At 43.2% G+C, this 18,725-nt stretch overlaps 1 protein-coding gene and 1 long non-coding RNA gene across 3 annotated transcripts; one reads left to right on the forward strand and one right to left on the reverse strand.

The window, feature by feature from the left end:
• The first annotated feature begins 2,036 nt into the window (after positions 1–2,036).
• Positions 2,037–18,480, forward strand: RPL27A (ribosomal protein L27a). 2 transcript variants are annotated; one of them, XM_011947592.1, is made up of 5 exons: positions 2,037–2,040; positions 15,883–15,946; positions 16,645–16,720; positions 17,356–17,530; positions 18,310–18,480. In XM_011947592.1, the coding sequence occupies exons 1-5, from the start codon at positions 2,038–2,040 to the stop codon at positions 18,436–18,438; spliced, it is 447 nt and encodes a 148-aa protein (XP_011802982.1). In that variant the 5' UTR covers position 2,037; the 3' UTR covers positions 18,439–18,480. The 2 variants fall into 2 exon arrangements, with proteins under 2 accessions (XP_011802982.1, XP_011802980.1); XM_011947590.1 differs by lacking the exon at positions 2,037–2,040 and adding an exon at positions 14,004–15,499.
• Positions 8,078–9,673, reverse strand: LOC105515722. The gene is made up of 2 exons (XR_001002375.1): positions 8,626–9,673; positions 8,078–8,584 (listed from the first exon to the last, which is right to left on the reverse strand). It is a non-coding gene; the product is annotated as an uncharacterized LOC105515722 (long non-coding RNA).
• Positions 18,481–18,725: the final 245 nt, after the last annotated feature.

Genomic DNA, 18,725 nt, shown 5'->3' on the forward strand with positions numbered 1-18,725 from the left:
GTGAGCCACCACAGCACCCAGCCTATTAATATGAATTTAATATTCTCCTTTTAGAGTCAAACACAGCCTTGACACATGCATAATTCGTTCACGTTAAAAATCTTAAGAGAAATCAAAGACCTGAACTTAAGAGCTAAAACTATAAAACTCCTAGAAGAAAACAAAGGGGGAAATATTTATGACATTGGATTTGGCAATGATTTCTTGAATGTGACACCAAAAGCACAGACAACAACAACAAAAAACATAGATAAGTTGGACTTCACGAAAATTTAAAACTTTGTGCATCCCAAGACACTATCAACAGAATGAAAAAGCAACTCACGGAATGGGAGAAAATATTTGCAAATCATATATCTAATAAGAGATTGGTATCCAGAATGTGTAAGGAAATTCTACAATTTGACAATAACAAATGATAACCCCATTAAAAAAATGGGCAAACTGAAACTCTATACCCATCAAACGACAACTCCCCATTCCCCCAGTCCCTAGAAATCACCTTTCTAGTTTCTATCTCTATGAAGCTGACTACTCTAAATATCTCATGTAACTGGAATCATACAGTACTTGCCCTTTTATGACAGGCTTATCTCATTTAGCATAATGTCCTAAAGCTTCATCCATGTTGTAGCATGTGTCAGAACTTCCTTCCTTATTAAAGCTGAATAATATTCCACTATATGTACATACTACATTTTGTTTATCCATTCATTTGTTGATTAACACTTGGGTTACTTCTACCTTTTGGCAATTGCAAATAATGCTGCTAGAAACATGGGTGTACAAATATCTCTTCAAGTCCCTACTTTAAATTCTTTTAAGCATATATCCAAAAGTGGAATTACTGGATCATATGACAATTTGATTTTTAATTTTCTGAGGAACTACCATATTTTCCACAGCAGCCACACTGTATTATATTCCCTCCAACAGTGCACAAGTATTCCAATTTCTCTACATTCTTGTCAACATCTATTATTTTCTGGGATTTTTTTGGTTTGTTTGATAGCCATCCTATGGGCATGAGGTGGTTTCTCATCATGGTTTTGATTTGCATTTCCCTAGTGATTAGTAATGTTGAGTATTTTTTCTTGGGCTTATTGGTATTTGTACTTCATCTTTGGAGAAATGTATATTCAAATCTTTTGCCCATTTTAAAATCGGGTTTTTTTATTGTTGAGTTGTAGGAGTTCTTTATATATTATAGATATTAACCCAACAATGCTGGAACCTTTTTTTTCATGGCTTAAAACATCAGAAGTTTATTACTTTCAGTGATTCATGGGTTGACTGAGTAGTTCTTGTGCTTCAGTGATGTCATCTGGGATACTGGGATGGCCCAGTCCAAAACAGCCTCACTCATGGCTAGCAACTTGTATTGGTTGTCAGGCAGAAACCTTAGTTCTACTCTTCATGTGACTGCTTGGGCTTACTCACAGCATGGAGATTGGATTCCAAGATGGCATATTCCAACCAGCAAACTTAGACATTGCAGATCTCCTGAGGCCCAGCCTTTGAAGTTACACAGCAATATTTCTGCCACATTCCAGTGGTTAAAGTAAGTCCTAGGACCAATACAGATTCAAGGGAAACAGAAATAGACTTCACCTCTTGGTGGGATGGGTGGCAGAAAAGAATTGTGACTATCTTTAAATCCCTATAGTCACGAAGGGCACCATCACCAAAGCTAGAAAAAGGTGCCACCACTGCCGCAGAGGCCCAATGTCATTTGGTCCAAAGCACAGACTGCCTTATGTTAATGTATTGAGACTGCCATCTCCTATTGCTGCTAATACCAACAGTGTTATTTACCATTACTGAAGAATTATGGTAAAGTCACAGGCACCATCCTTCATACTGTCAATACTGCTGAAATCAGTGGTACCAAATACCTTGCATCCTCATTGTCCAACATGATTTTAATAAAACTCCTTTAGGACCACGTGCAGTGGCTCACGCCTGTAATCCCAGCACTTTGGGAGGCCGAGGCAGGCAGGTCACTTGAGGTCAGGAGTTCAAAACCAGCCGGCCAACATGGTGAAACCCTGTCTCTACTAAAAATACAAAAATTATCTGGGTGTGGTGGCACGTGCCCGTAGTCCCAGCTATTTGGGAGGCTGAGGCAGAAGAATCACCTGACCTTGGGAGGCAGAGGCTGCAGTGAGCCGAGATCGCACCACTGCACTCCAGCCTGGGCGACAGAGCGAGACACTGTCTCAAAAAAAAAAAAAAAAAAAACCTCTTTTTAGGATTTTATTCACAGACCCCAATGGCAGCCACCTATCACTCAGGCCTCAGGTCTGTCCAAGGGCTGTGGGGCCAGGATCAGAGATTGTTAAGTAACACAGCATGAAACCTGAGGGACTAACATAGAAATCAGCCCTCTCCTCTGTCCTTCGGCACTGGAATTGAACCAGACCTGACCACCTCATTTGTTTCTTTTAAGTTTTATTTTAGGTTCAGGGGTACATACTTAGGATTTGTTATATAGGTACATTGTGTGTCATAGGGGGTTTGGTGTATAGATTATTTCATCACCCAGGTAATAATCACAGTACCTGATGGGTAGTTTTTTGTTTTGTCTTGTTTTGTTTTTATTTTTTATTATTTTTGAGACAGAGTCTCACTCTGTCACCCAGGCTGGCATGCAGTGGTGTGATCTTGGCTCATTGCAACTTCCACCTCCCGGGTTCAAGTGATTCTCATGCCTCTCAGCCTCCCAAGTAGCTGGGACAATAGGCATGTGCCACCATGCCCAGCTAATTTTTGCATTTTTAGTACAGACGGGGTTTCACCATGTTGCCCAGGCTGGTCTCGAACTCCTGACCTCAGATGATCTGCCCACCTCAGCCTCCCAAAGTGCTAGGATTATAGGCATGAGCCACCGCACAAGGCCTGATATGTAGTTTTTTGACCCTCACTCTCCTCCCAAGTAGGTCCCAGTATCTGCCATCCCCATCTCTGTGTCCTCAAGTAGACCCTCCACCCTCAAGTAGGTCCCAGTATCTGCCATCCCCATCTCTGTGTCCATATGTACTCAATCTTCAGTTCCCACTTATAAGTGAGAACATGAAGTATTTGGTTTTCTATAATGCTGGAACTTTTAAGATATATTTGTGATTCACCATATTTATACATTTAACTCACTGGATTTTCAAGAGTTCTTTAAGTAATTAGGAATGCCTATTTGCTAGATAACTGTAGTACTTACAAAGAAAATAAATTACATTTTATTTTATAAAAGCCAATATTAACAAAATTTGTAAATAAGTTCACATATTAATCAAAGGCTCTTTAAATGGCATTGTTAAAGTTTATGCCACTTATAAAGAGAATAAGATTTGTTAATTAAAATTAAGATTAAGGAAAAACTAAGTTTATGTTTAAAAATAATATATTAATGTAAAAAAATCAAAATAGATCATATCTCTCCTGTACTCCAAACTCTCAGCAGACTCTGAGAGGCAAGATAGCTTGCACATGGGTTCAGGGGGCTTAAATATTTAGATAATCCAGACTACACTTTTTAAAACTTTATTATCACAATGAAACACTCGTTTTAAAAAATTATTGGACAGGACTCATGAAAATATGTGTGTGGATCTCAGCTTGAGAACATTTCACCAATTAAGAGTGTGGGCCAGGTGCGGTGGCTCACACCTGTCATCCCAGCACTTCGGAAGTTCCCATTTTTAACTAGTGCTATAATGCCTCACAGAGAGCCTAGATTCATGTTTCAAATCACTTGGGAAATACTGCAGAGAACAAAACAAACAGAAAAGATCAACAATTATATTTCTAAGTGTTGCCAACCTATTTGACTTTCTCACTGCAAAATTTCATTCAATGGATACTCACTGTGCCTCTGTGACATGTCCTGTGCTAGAATAGTAAAATGAAGGGACAAGGTTCCCATCTCCAGTGACTGCACAGTTCCCAATGAGACTGTTTCCTAGGAAACGTGACATTCTGGAGCAAGACACAGGCTCCTCCCTGCTGGGCAGCAGCTTAAATACTGAATAGTTCACTAGTCAGTGTGAGTCTATTCAAAATCTGTTCCTGACTAATCCTAGGAGGCCAGTCATTCTCTCTCTGCCTTGGAGTTTTAGTGAGTCAGAACACATCCTCTCCATCTGGGGAGGCAGCCAAACTTTGAATCAAAACCTTCCCAGGCTTCTTAGTCTGCCACCAATTTAAGGAAATCCCAAACATGAAAAGTTCCAGCTTACAAAACAGATATATCAGGCATCAAGAGGATTCGCTCTGTCTCACAGATTCCCCCAAAGATTGCTTTCAGCAATGACTGTCCCTTGGGCATTTAAATTCTGATTCTTTCTACACCTGAAATTCAGTTCCTATGAAACAGGAAGAGACCTGTTATGTAGTGGGAGGTGAACTTGCGGTCCTTTGTACTTACCATCTGCAACAGTCTCATGAGCCTTGGCAATCTGCCCTAGCTCCTGTATCAAGCCCTGGAAGCAGTCCTTACAGAGCAAATGCTGGCAGGATAGGAGACGAGGGCCCACACCTGGCAGGTCGTGAGGGCACAATGACCAGGTCATTACCACAGCCTCCATCTGTCCGCTCTTAGGGCAGGGTTTCTGGCCAACTAGTGGCAGCCCCATAAAGCTCATGCCCATGTCCACAGCCATGCCTATGCCCAGAATCAGGGCTTTTCCACTGATATGCTAAGGTGAGAAGCAGTGTGTAGAGCGAGCCAGCTCCACTCCCAGTAATTGAAGCACAAAGCAGAGTGATCTATTTCTTTTGGGCAGAAAAAAATCTTGTACAGGCCAGAGGGGCCTCAGAGAACAAGGCCTCAAAAGTCCAGGCCATGTTCCTCCCCAGAGCTGGAGGCTCACGCCTCAGCCACAGTTCCTCACCTGGGACCAAAAAGAGAGTCCAGCCATCTCTGCCGTGGAAAACAAAGTCTGGAGGTGTCTGCTTTTGTTTGAAGGCAAACAAACCCTTCAAAAGTGTCCCAGACCTGTGCCTCTCCTTATTGGTAGGAAAGCTTGACCTAAGTTTTAATTTTGGAAAAAGGAAGAAAACTGCATTATTGACAAGTTTATGACAGGCACTTTACATACTGTATTTCAAAGGGGTTAAGACACTTTTACAAATTAAATAAAACCAAGAGGGACAGGCTGAGGAAAGAGGCTTAGAGAGGTTGGGTCATGTACAAAAACAGATGGCAAATGGCAGAGTCCAAATTCAAATCCAGGTCAGTTTGATTTGGGACTCCAGTCTTTTTTTTTTTTTTTTTTTTTTTAGACAGGGTCTCACTGTTGCCCAGGCTAGAGTGCAGTGGCACAGTCACAGCTCACTGCAGCCTTGACTTCCCCAGGCTTAAGTGATCTTCCCACCTCATCCCACCTCAGACTCACAGGTAACTGGGATGACAGGTGCATGCCACCACACGTGGCTAATTTTTTGTATTTTTAGTAGACAGAGTTTCACCATGTTGCCCAGGCTGGTCTCAAACTCCTGGACTCAAGTGATCTGCCTGCCTTGGCCTCCCAAAGTGCTGGAATTACAAGTGTGAGCCACCACACCTGACCCACACTCTTAATTAGTGAAATGTTCTCAAGCTGAGGTCCACACACATATTTTCATGAGTTCTGTCCTCTCATTTTTTAAAACCAGTGTTTCATTGTGATAATAAAGTTTTTAAAACTATAGTCTGGATTATCTACATATCTACCACAATATGATTTTGGGGGTAGTGTTAAGAGCCTAGGATCTAGTACACACCAGGCAGTATTACTTGTCTCAGGTTAATGAGCTGAGAGAGGAGCAGACTTAATAGACAAATAATGTATTCTTGCCACTTGAAGTCTAAACGACATTGTGGCACAAAATGATACATGTTTTACAGTACTTGGAACAGAGAAAGGAAGTGGGAAAATTGAGCCATCATCATTGTGGCATATGTTTGCTGAACTTAGCTACAAGAGTGAGCACCACATTTAAGTCTTAATGATAGTTTACTTCAGAAAAACATCAAGTACATGTGAAATTAATATTATTAATTTGATGACTTTATAGTTTTTTTATAATTTATAAACTGTATTCAGTTTTACAGTTGTATAAAAACTAAAGGCCAAAGGAAGTTGTGCCTAGTTTTATATCTGTACTTATTTAAGAAACAAAATACAAATCATTTAATTCAAATCTGGGTCTTGGTAATTATGCAAGTTTGAGAAAAATTTCACCCCAGTATGAAGTCTTTAGGAGCCAAGGCTTCAGGAAGGAGGAAGGGTGATGGGGCTGGGAGAGGCCAGGCTGCCTGGGGTCCAGAAAGATGCCACTACATAAAGCCATAGATAGATGTGCACTTCTAATTCCTTCTGGGAATTATTTAGCAGAAAACAGCCATAGCAGCAGCATGATTAGAGACGAGGACAGTCCCTATTAGAAGGTTCAAGTATGCCTGAGTTTATTTCATTGGGCTGGTAGTTCTCAAACTTTTTGGTCTTGGGAACCCCTTTACATATGTTTACTTATTGAAGACCCCAAAGAGAGTTTATTTATGTGAGTTATATCTATTGCTATTTACCACATTAGAAGTTAAAGCTGAGAAAATTTTAAAACATTAACTTTCATAACATAATAAACCTGCTATATGTTAACACGAATAACATACTTTTTAGGAAAAAATAACTATTTCCTTTTTTTCTTTTATTTATTTATATATTTATTTTTTAAGACAGGGTTTTGCTCTGTTGCCTAGGCTGGAGGGCAGTCGTGCGAAGTTCACTGCAGCCTCAAACTTCTGAGCTCAGGCAAACTTCTTGCTTCAGCCTCCTAGGCAGCTAGCACTACAGGCATGTGCCACCACACCCAACTATTTTATTTTTATTTTTATTTTTGTAGAGACCAGGTCTTGCTATGTAGCCCAAGCTCGTCTCAAACTCCTGGCCTCAAGTGATCCTCCATGTTGGCCTCCCGAAGTGCTGGGATTATAGGCGGGAGCAAGCTGCACCCAGCCTAAAAAAAATTTAACTTCTTTCATAAAAATTAATTTAATGAGAAGAGTCACATTGTTTCTCATATGCGCCAAACTCTTTAACCTCTGGCTTAATAGAAGACGGCTGGATTCCCATACCTGCTTCTGCAGTCAATCTGTTATATGTTCTTTTGTTTATAGTATATGAGGAAAATCCAGTCTCACACAGACATACAGCTGGAAAAGATAGGAGTACTTTAATAGCCTTATCAGGTAATTGTGGATATTCTTTGATACCACACCAAAATTCAACAAGTGGTAGTAGTTTCTTAAATGTTATTTATAACGTAGACTCTGAACCAAACTTTTCTTTTTCTGTTATATTAAAATCTGCTGATCTTGCTCTTTGAACTACTCTTATCCCCAGGCATAATTTTTTAACACCAAGCATTGGTTATTTGGAAAATACCAGTTCAATGACTTAAGCAGATGTTCCAAATATCGACACATTTCATTACACAATAACAAAAAAATCACATTCTTTAGAATCACCTCTAATCTCATCAGAAATTTCTTTAAGTATTGAGAAGCTGCCAAACTCAGGGAGGCAGCAAAAACTGTACCAGAATTCTAACTTTTGCTTGAACACTTGAATTTTATCATTGGCAACAAATACTGTCATTTCACTTTTGAGAAAATATCTGACAAATTCCCAAGTCTGATTAACCACAGTTTGTCTGCCAGTTATTGTTTTTTTTTTTCTTTTCTTTTTTTTTTTTTGAGATAGAGTTTTGCTTTTGTTGCCCAGACTGGAGTGTGCAATGGCATGATTTTGGCTCACTGCAACCTCCGCCTCCCAGGTTCAAGTGATTCTCCTGCATCAGCCTCCCAAGCAGCTGGGATTACAAGCATGCACTGCCACACCCTGCTAAGTTTGTATTTTTAGTAGAGACGTGATTTCTCCATGTTGGTCAGGTTGATCTTGAACTCCCGACCTCAGGTGATCTACCCGCCTTGGCCTCCCAAAGCGCTGGGATTATAGGCATGAGCCACCGTGCCCCGCCTGCCAGTTGTCCTTTCGTGTAATACTGATGTTTCATTATTTATTTATTTATTTTTATTTATTTATTTATTTATTTATTTATTTATTAGATGGAGTCTCGTCCTGTCATCAGGCTGGAGTGCAGTGGTGCGATCTTGGTTCACTGCAACCTCCGGCTCCCTGGTTCAAGTGATTCTCCTGCCTCAGCCTCCTAAGTAGCTAGGATTACAGGCATGCACCACCACGCCCAGGTAATTTCTGTATTTTTAGGAGAGACGGGGTTTTACTATGTTGGCCAGGATGGTCTCGATCTCCAGACCTCGTGATTCACCTGCCTCGGCCTCCCAAGGATTACAGGTGTCAGCCACCACACCTGTCTATGATGTTTCATTTTTTAAAAGGCTAGTTTAACTTGCAACTCAATAGCACAAGCACAGTTTCTCACTTTGATATGTAGCAGGAACACTTTTTCTTCACACAGAATATCAAAAAGAAGTCTAAAAAAGTACTTAAGAATTTAAGATTGAGATTTAATAAAAATTGTTACCACTTCATCACTGATGGACATTCTTCAGGTAAACTCTCTTCCTCTCCCTCTTCCTCCTCCTCCTTCTACTACTACTACTACTACTACTGGCAGATGCCTAGTGGTAAAGAATATAATGTTTTGTTCTGGTTCGGTGCCCAAAACATCAGCAGTTTTATACAACATTGCTTTGGCATCAGTGCAAATGTTAACCAGTGAAAAGATCAAATAACACGTTATCTTTATTATTAAAATTGTTTTGACCTGTGGACCCCCTGAAACGATCTCAGGGACCCCCTACCCCATAGAGTCTACAGATCACACTTTGAGAACTACTGCATTAGACCTTGCATCACAATCCTGGGAATTCAGGGAGGTATCATGACTTTCCACCACCAGCAAGTACTACACAGGGTAAGAATATAAAGAAGCAGGCATCTCATTTATGTCTTAGAAAGCCATTGAAGTTACTCCATGAAAGTAAAAGTTTAATTTAAAGGTACATTCACGCAATGAGTTTCTGATTTGAGAAGAGGAAGGGTCAAATGACCCCATTTCTGCCCCCTTTCTGTGGCTGCTTTCATCATAAATTAGTTCTTCCCTCTCCTTCTTATCTCCCCTGACCTAGAAGAGTGGAGGGGACAGAGTTTGGAAGACTGTACTTATGCCAAGATAGTAAATTCAAATGCCTACAGGGGCTGGGCAATCTATATGAATAAAGTGCTTTACTTAAAAGAATGTGGGTCTAGTGTCTCCAAATCTTAGTTTTCCAAAACCCCAGAAATTCTTATTTTTATTTAAATTTTAAAATGTTGGTAAAAAGTTAAATTTTGAGACATTATCTTGCCACAAACCACCTCCTTTTAACATCTTACCACATCTGTATTTAAGAAAAGGAAAATATTGACTGGAGTACCTTAAGCTTGCCAAGGAATGATGGAACAAGTCATTCCACATCACATTAGGAATAAGAATTTCAAAGATAGTTTGCATGAGGGGTACAGAACAAATTATCATAAAAATAACACTCATTTTAGGGAGAAAGAGTAGGTAATGAGAGTACCTACTCTTTGCTAGGCTGTGTTATATATGATACATTATTTGTTTGCTTGTTTAATGTATGTCTTAGACATAGTCTTAGGGAAGGACTTTTGCCCTTCCCTATTCATAATTGTACCTGCCCTTCACTTGCCTGACACCTAGTGCAGGAATATAGTACACACTCAATTAATATTTATAAAATGAATGAATTAATCTCATTATTTTTTCATTATACAGACTAGAAAACAGATTCAAAGAGAATATGCTATTTGTTCAATACAATTCAGTTAGTAAAAACATAACTAGAGGCCGGGCGCGGTGGCTCAAGCCTGTAATCCCAGCACTTTGGGAGGCCGCGACGGGCGGATCACGAGGTCAGGAGTTCGAGACCATCCTGGCTAACCCTGTGAAACCCCGTCCCCTAAAAAATACAAAAAGCTAGCCAGGCGAGGTGGCGGGCGCCTGTAGTCCCAGCTACTCGGGAGGCTGAGGCAGGAGAATGGCGTAAACCCAGGAGGCGGAGCTTGCAGTGAGCTGAGATCCCGCCACTGCACTCCAGCCCGGTCGGCAGAGCAAGACTCCGTCTCAAAAAAAAAAAAAAAAAACATAACTAGGAGACTTGGCGTGATGGTCACGCCTGTAATCCCAGTGCTTTGGGAGGTCGAGGTAGGAGGGCTGCTTGAGGCTAGCAGTTTGAGACCAGCCTGGGCCACATATAAGACCCTATCTTTAAAAACAACAACAACAACAACAAAAACAAAACTAGGCAATGAACCCAAGTTTCTGTTCTTTCCATTAATTTTATCCTCTGAAATTAAATTAAAACCCAAATACGTAACTCCTTTTTTCTGCTATTGTATAAACTGTTCTCACAGACTCTAGAATTTCTCTTTTCATGTTTTGTTACTCTTGAGTTTAATGGCAGCACGGTTTTCCATCCTAGTTTCCAACAAAGCTTTAGGAATATAATTGCCATGTAGAACAATCTATCCAACAATGGAAAGAAAGACTCCTAAAAATCCCTAATCTTCCAATTAGATTATTTTTACTTTGTGCTGAAGAAAACCCCGCCTGATCTTATGGATTTCCCCTAAATGCCATATATCAAAAACTACTGATAAAGGCAAACAAAAACCCCCAAGGCTAGGGAGGTTAAAATGAAACTGGAAACTGTACATACTGCTGGTGAATAAATTGGCACAATCCTTTTGGAAAAAATACATAGTAACATAAAATGAATCACAAAAATGTTCATACCATATAATCCAGCAGTCTCACTCCTGGGAATTTATCCTAGACAAGTTATTTAACAGGAGAAGAAAATATTATATACAAATGCTCATTCCATCAATGTCTCTAACAGCAAAGAATACAGTAAGAATTTTTTTAAAAAACAAAACACACAAGAAACTGGCTTAATAAATGATAGTGCATGCTGAAAACAAATTACTCTTCAGCTGTTAAAAATAATCATGAAGACTGGCTAGTGATACGAAAAACTGCCATGGTATTAAATAAAAAGCAGAATACAAAAGGATTTGTATACTATGATCATCAACTTTGCAGACAGCTATGTCTCCACGTATACAAGGGTTGAAAGGTAATACTCAGAAAATGGCACCATAGGGTGGAATAATTTGAGTTGCTTATACTTAAATTTTTTTCAGAATTTTCTTTCCTGTTGTACTATTATGTATACTTTTCAAGTCTTTCTGAAATAAATTGGGATTTCTGAGTTTTCCTCTAATTGTCACTTGGAAAAAAAGCAGAAACGCTGCTTCTTCTCATCTTGATTAACAGTGCTCTACTTAAAAAAGAAAGCAAACATAGTATTTCCAAATGTCCACATCTAAAGATGGAGAGCAAGAAAACAGAGCTGGATCCATCCAGGATGTTGCTACTATCTGAACGACTGATGTCGAATTCAGGAACCCAGCAAAGAGAGAAAGGAAGAGGGATCACCAGGGCCTTCTTCAGGGTGATGATGTGTTCCCAAGGCCACCTGGAGAGAGGCCCGGGGCAGCAAAAAATCAGCACACTTGCCTGCTTCACCAGGATGTTGCCTGGTATCATCTCTTCCATTCATTTCTGAGGTATTTTCTGAGGCCCTCACACTCTGAGGAAGCCCAGATGCCTGAGATGTTACAAAGCTATGCTGTACTTCAGAAGAGATGTCACAGAGAAGGACACCCCTCAGGAGTCATGGCCAAAGGTCATGTCCCATGTGCCTAGTTGGGAGGGACAGGTCCCCTAATGCCAAATATCTGGCTGCTACTCCACTTTGCAGACAGAGAACTCAGCTTTGTCTGCTCTCTCAGACCTCTGTCCACCTAGGAAAAGTGACACACACTGAATAAACCCCACACGAGCTGTGTGTTTAAGTCATGTGGTTGCCTTTTGAAGGAGAGGGAGCTGGATAGAAAACTGGAGAGAGCCAGATAACTACCCAGGGTACTCCCTCTACAACCACATCAAACCATTGATAAGAAGAATGTTAGGTGAGCACAGAACCCAACGGGGAGTGCTGGGTCCACTCTGGGAGGTCTTCTGTTCAGCCGGGTGGCCTGAGGGACAGGATGTAGCTCCTCCATAACCAAGGAACCTGGCGAACTATCCAGGAGGAGTGTCTCAGCACCTAGAACCCTACCCCAACTCCTTGCAGTGGTGGTCCTCATTGCAGCCCCCAGCTCTAATACCCCTGATGGTTCCCTTCCATTCCCAAGGCTCTGCCCAGCTTACCTGCATTGACAGATCATCTTCCCAAGGTTAGGTTCCAGGTAACCCAGCTCATTTCTTGTGCACTTACTGGCCAGTTTTGATGTCAAATAGAGGATGATCTCTTCTTTGATCTCACCTCCTACTCTCAAGACCCCTCTTCCTGCTGGTCACATGCAGTATGTGATTAAGGTTGATGGAAGGATGAAAACCATAATGCTGTGAGGTCAGAGAGGGACTGGTCACTGAGGTAAAAGCAGGGGATCTGGAGAGAGAAGACTAAAGGCTATGCCCAGGCTCTGTAGCTGACCACCTATGCAGAGTCTGACAAGTCACCCAATTCTTCTGTGCTTCAGTTTTCACACGCATAAAATGAGGCTAGTAGTGCTATACCTTCAGGCAGATGCATTTTGTAAACTGCCAAGTGCTCTGAAAATGTTGGTTGTTATCCTTGTAGACTGAAGTGTTCTGGGAAGAAGCAGAATATAAGGTGGACCTTAAAGGTTGAGGAAGATTCAGGACACGTGGTCAGGAAGAGGATAGGCACTCCGGGATGGGAAACAGCATGAGCAAAGGCAAAAATGCAGATGGGATATACCAAGCATGGCTGCAGTAGAAAGCTTGTGTAAGGGAGAGGCTGAGGCAAGGTTGGAAAGGCAAGTGGGCTATATTCTGTTGGTCATAAGGAGCTATTGAACTTTTTGATCAAGTAAGTAAAAGAATGGAAGTCATGTTTTTGGAATACTAACCTGGTGGAGGTGTGAAGGATACAGAGATTGGAGGAGGGTTAGAAGGCAGGCAGAGTGAACAAAGGAAGGTGTTGTAAACTCCAGACAAGAGATATGATGCGGGCCTGAATGAATGCAGGGGCACTAAGGCTTAAACAGAGGAAGCACATTGGAGAGAGATAACAGAAACAAAAGGATAGGGTGACAGTGCAGCAGAAGAAGATAAGGCTTGGGGACAATTTTCATTATCTAGGTGGACAATGGTGCTACTCACCAAGACAGAGAATAAAGGAGAAGGCACCAGTGAGCAGTGAAGATTGAATTCTTTGGATATGTTTACTTTGTCTGTAGAATGTCCAAGGAATACTAACCAGTAATTAAGTGACCATATGGATGTGGAGCTCAGCAATAAGGATGTGAATTGAAGCCACCCAAGAAGACCATGTACTGTGAAAACATAAGGACAAGGACAGAAGGCTGAGGAACATCAACATTTAAATGGTGGACAACGCTGGAAGAATCTGAAAAGAAGACTGATAAGTGACCAAAGAGTAGGAGGAAGGCAAGACTTTCTCTAGAAAAAGACGCCAACAGATTAAAGTACAACAGAAAGAACAAGTGGTATCAAGAATAGGAAGAGTCCAATTTGGCAACTGGTTCATTAATGGCATTAGTAAGAGCAATTTCATTGCAGTCACAGGCTGTGAGCTAGATTGCAGGGAACAATGGATGGGAGGATTTGTAGACTACTCTTTTGGGGAGCTTGGCTGTAAAGGAAAGGGCAAGGACATGGGAGAATTTTGGATTTTTTTTTTTTTTTTTTTTGAGATGGAGTCTTGCTCTGTCGCCCAGGCTAGAGTGCAGTGGCGTGATCTCAGCTCATTGCAAGCTCCACCTTCCAGGTTCACGCCATTCTCCTGCCTCAGCCTCCCGAGTAGCTGGGACTACAGGCGCCCGCCACCTCGCTCGGCTAATTTTTTGTATTTTTAGTAGAGATGGGGTTTCACCGTGTTAGCCAGGATGGTCTCGATCTCCTGACCTCGTAATCCGCCCACCTCGGCCTTCCAAAGTGCTGGGATTACAGGCGTGAGCCACCGCGCCCGGCCAGAATTTTGGATATTTTTATATTTTAGCTGAAGGGGGCAAGAGAAATAAAAATAAATAAATACACGCTCACGCTCACACATACACACAGAGAATAACTGAGGGGATGGGATTTTAAAAATTTATTTCATTTTTCCCATGGGATCTATTAATAGACTAGCCAGGAGATGGGATCTTGAACACTGGCTGAAGTAACCGATTTAAGAGAGAAGACACGCTGCTATTAGTGAAGACAAAGAGGTGAGGGTAAGTTTATTTATTCACTCAACAATCACTAGTTGAGTGTGGGTAAAAGAAAACCGTCCCTGACCACATAAGGAATTAGGTCTAATAGGGAAGACAAATGTAGGTCAATAAATTACGTTAGGGCTGTACTGGATTGTGTGGTGGTACAGGTGGGGAAGCGAGCAACTATGTCTGCATTGTATCCACGAAAGGGTCACAGGCGTGTTATGTAGATTCTGGAGAAAATTCAAAAACAGCATTTATTTTTACTTATTTACTTTTGTTTGTAGAGACGAGGGTCTCACTCTCACTATGTTGCCCAGGCTGTTGTTGAACTACTGGCCTCAAGCAATCCCCCCACCTCGACCTCCCAACGTGTTGGGACTACAGGTGTGAGCCACCGCGCCTGGCCTAAATGTGGCATTTAGAAAAAGTATTTACAACATCTGGATTAAAAGGACCATAAAGCAACCAGGCATCTAAGTCTCTGAACCGATTTAAGTTGCTCAAACCTGAGAGGACAACCAAATCATAGCAGAAGGGCAAAAGAGAAAGGAAGCCAGAGTGCCCACTCAGGAGTGTGAGCGGGAGAAGGCATTTCGAGAGCCGCCCGGGCTTCAGTAAACGGAGCGAGACACCAGGTGGGCACACTGAGGATTAAACAGGGCCTCGCGGTTTCGCACTGCGGCCGGGAGACAAACCAGCCGCCACTATCACCAGCCCCGAGCAAACTACTAAGAACTGGAGAGGCGCGCGGGGCGGCTCAGGGCTGGCGCATTTGGTGAGGAGCTTGACACCCAGGCCCTTAGGGTCGGCTTAGGCGGTTCCCTGGCCCAGGCGCCAGAAAAGGGGCCGGCTCAAGCAGGCACGGGCGGCGCGCAGTACAGCACACCTAGCCCCGATTCTTCAACAGTTCTCGTCTTCCGAGCCTGTCACAGCGGGCTTCACCGAGACCGTTTCACCGCCACCACAAGACTCTGTGAGGGGGAATCACCACCCCGAAAAAGAGGAGGTGACTAGGAGACGCGCAATCCCGCGAGACCAAGAGGCCCCGCCCGAAGCCCGGCCTCAGTGACCGGAAGTGAGGCACTTGACCCCGCCCCCCGTACCCGATACCTCGCGAGACTTGGGAAAGGCCTTCCTTTTTCGTCTGGGCTGCCGACATGGTAGGTGTTTCGGTTCTTGCCTCCTCTTCCTTGCCGGCGGGGACTTCTAAGGTCTATTCCCATTGCCCCTAGTCATCCACTCCCTACCATGGTCGGGGCTTCCAGGCTGCGCATGGCCGCCTGCAGGGCAGGGTGGCCGGCGCGGGCCCGGGGCGGGGCTCCCGGAGCCGTCTGTTAGGCCCGCAGTTCAGATCTCTAGGACACGCGGGCTGCGGCGCTACCGTGGTGAGCACGGCCCTAGGCCGATCGGTACCCTCAACTTTCCCGAACGCTCCATTATTTAGGTCCTTGATCCACAGGCTTACAGGCCCATCTCACAGCTGGCAGGCATCGCCCCCTGCTTCTAATACCTTAGATCTTACCACCAAGCTTTTTCCTCACAGCCATCCAGACTGAGGAAGACCCGGAAACTTCGGGGCCACGTGAGCCACGGCCACGGCCGCATAGGTGAGTGCCGGCTTCCCCGCGGGGTGGGCCTTGGGCTCTCTTCGGGTGCTTATTAGCTAGTCTGGAGAATGGTAACCTATAAGAATAGGTCCTTTTTGTAGGGTCAAGTTGGACAGCTGTTGATTTTTTTCTGAGGATCCTGTAGTATTCCAGTTCTAAGGAATTTCACATCAGTGGAGTAATAGGAATTAAGCAGGCACGGTATTAGGTTAGTTGAAGACATGGAGTACTGTGGGAATGCTGTGATGTGGAACCTGAAAAGATGTTTCACCCGGAATCCTGAAGTAATCACATTGCTGAAACCGGCATCGGTAGGGTGGGAACAGTGTAAACGGGACACAGACGTTTGGGGAAACGCTCTGGTTTTGTAGGAGGAAGTATTGAGAGGCATGAGAAGGCTGTGTGGTGCATGTAGCTTTTTTGGGGGTGTGTGCGGGGAGAAAGACTGATCACTGTTGCCCAGGCTGGAGTGCAGTGGCGAAATCTCGGCTCAAGCGATTCTCCTGCCTCAGTAGCTGGTATTACAGGTGTGCGCCACCACGCCTGGCTAGTTTTCTATTTTTAGTAGAGTCGGGGGTTTCTCCGTGTTGGCCAGGCTGGTCTCGAACTCCTGACCTCAGGTGATCCGACCGCCTCAGCCTCCTAAAGTGCTGGGATTACAGGCACGAGCCATCATATGTAGCTTTGTATTCCTGCAGGCAAGCACCGGAAGCACCCCGGTGGCCGCGGTAATGCTGGTGGTCTGCATCACCACCGGATCAACTTCGACAAATAGTAAGTGTCCTTGGACTGCTTTTGACACAGCTTGGGAGGTAGGGGCAGAGAGAGGGCTGGCTTAAACAAAAAGTTTAGAAGCAAGCCTTGCCTACTGCTCTTTTTTTACCAAGTTAACACTTGGTGTGAACTGAAAACCTGTCATCGAGGCTAGAGTCACGCTTGGGTATCGGCTATTGCCTGAGTGTGCTAGAGTCCTCGGAGAGTAACTGCTGATCTTATTCACTGGCTGTGGGCCTTATGGCACAGTCAGTCACCAGGTTAGAGACATGCTTCACATTCACCTACTCACAAAAGTAGTGGATGATAAATTTTGGCTATTCAGAAGACCTTTATTATAGGAGTATGTAGATTTTCCATAGAGTGCTGTTATGTGACTTGAATTTTAGTCTCAGCCCTGCCTCTGACATTGTCAGTGGTTTATCCTGGTTCCAGGAAATAAGACTAGCCTTTTCCTCATGATAGTCTTTGGTGGTTTTTAAAACCGTTGTTTAAGTTAACAGATGTATCATGTGCCTGACACTGCTCCACATCAGTGAACAATTTACACTGTAATAGGGGGAGGTAACTATAAAGATGATAAACATAGCATCTTAATTGGAGTGTGTATGAAGGTGGTTGTTACCTCTTCCTAGCCACCCAGGCTACTTTGGGAAAGTTGGTATGAGGCATTACCACTTAAAGAGGAACCAGAGCTTCTGCCCAACTGTCAACCTTGACAAATTGTGGACTTTGGTCAGCGAGCAGACACGGGTGAATGCTGCTAAAAACAAGACTGGGGCTGCTCCCATCATTGATGTGGTGCGATCGGTAAGTTAATTGGATGTTTTTCTATACTTCCATACCTTCCCTTACAAAAACCCTGGCTTAATCTAATCCACTTATAACCTGTACTTCCCAGTTACCTACCAGACATCGATTCGTCCTGTGGTGGAATTATCACAGGTATTTCCCTGTCAGTAACAGTGCCTACTGTCACTGCCCAGGTTGTATCAGGTTTGCATTTCGTGCTTGAACTATAGCTGGTTCTGATCGAGCACAGCTCTTGGCCCTTCATGTTCCCCAGATAATAGAATCCTAATACGTTCCATCGATACTCAGTGCTGTACATTATCTGAAGAGATTTTCCCCCCAAACATGTATTTTGTCTGTCGTAGGGGGGTTCTGGTCCCTGTGTTAGTCTTAACTCTCATGAATATGGAAGTAATCTTAAGAGGCCAGAACCCTAGGGGCGCTTTAAATTGACTTCCCAGCCTATTTAATGTCCATTGAGTAGTTTTAGTGGTCAGGAAGGTGGTTGTCTTCTTTTGCTTAGCAGGGGGTTTTTGAGCAGAAGGAGGCTTATGCTTTGCCGAGACTCGAGTCACATCCTGACACAACTCTTGTCCTGGTGTGCTAGAGTACTCGAAGAGAATCTTCTGGTCTTGATTCACTGGTGGGGGCAGTTGGTGCACCCGTTAGTGCCCAGATCAGAAACATACATACCCTGCCTAGGGATTTAGAAAGTGGGCTGGCAGTCTTTCCTCATACCCATCACGCAGTAGGTACCTACTACAGTATATTGTAAACTTTTTTCTCTGTTCTTCCAGGGCTACTACAAAGTTCTGGGAAAGGGAAAGCTCCCAAAGCAGCCTGTCATCGTGAAGGCTAAATTCTTCAGCAGAAGAGCTGAGGAGAAGATTAAGGGTGTTGGGGGGGCCTGTGTCCTGGTGGCTTGAAGCCACGTGGAGGGAGATTCATTAAATGCTGACTACTTTTTCCTTATGGTGTGAGTGTAGGTTCTTCAGTGGCATCTCTACATCCTGTGTGCATTGGGAGCCCAGGTTCTAGTACTTAGGGTATGAAGACATGGGTTCCTCTGCTGACTTCCCTCAGAAAGTATATGGTAAAGATAAGACCAACACAGGCATTGGCCAGTTAAACATTTCTGTTTATAAAGTCAGAATGATACCTGTTGATCACTGAAAGGTCTGCATGTATTGTATTCTGAATTTTACAGTGAATG

Source organism: Colobus angolensis, unplaced genomic scaffold, assembly GCF_000951035.1.
Source record: "Colobus angolensis palliatus isolate OR3802 unplaced genomic scaffold, Cang.pa_1.0 Scaffold269, whole genome shotgun sequence".
NCBI lineage: Eukaryota > Metazoa > Chordata > Mammalia > Primates > Cercopithecidae > Colobus > Colobus angolensis.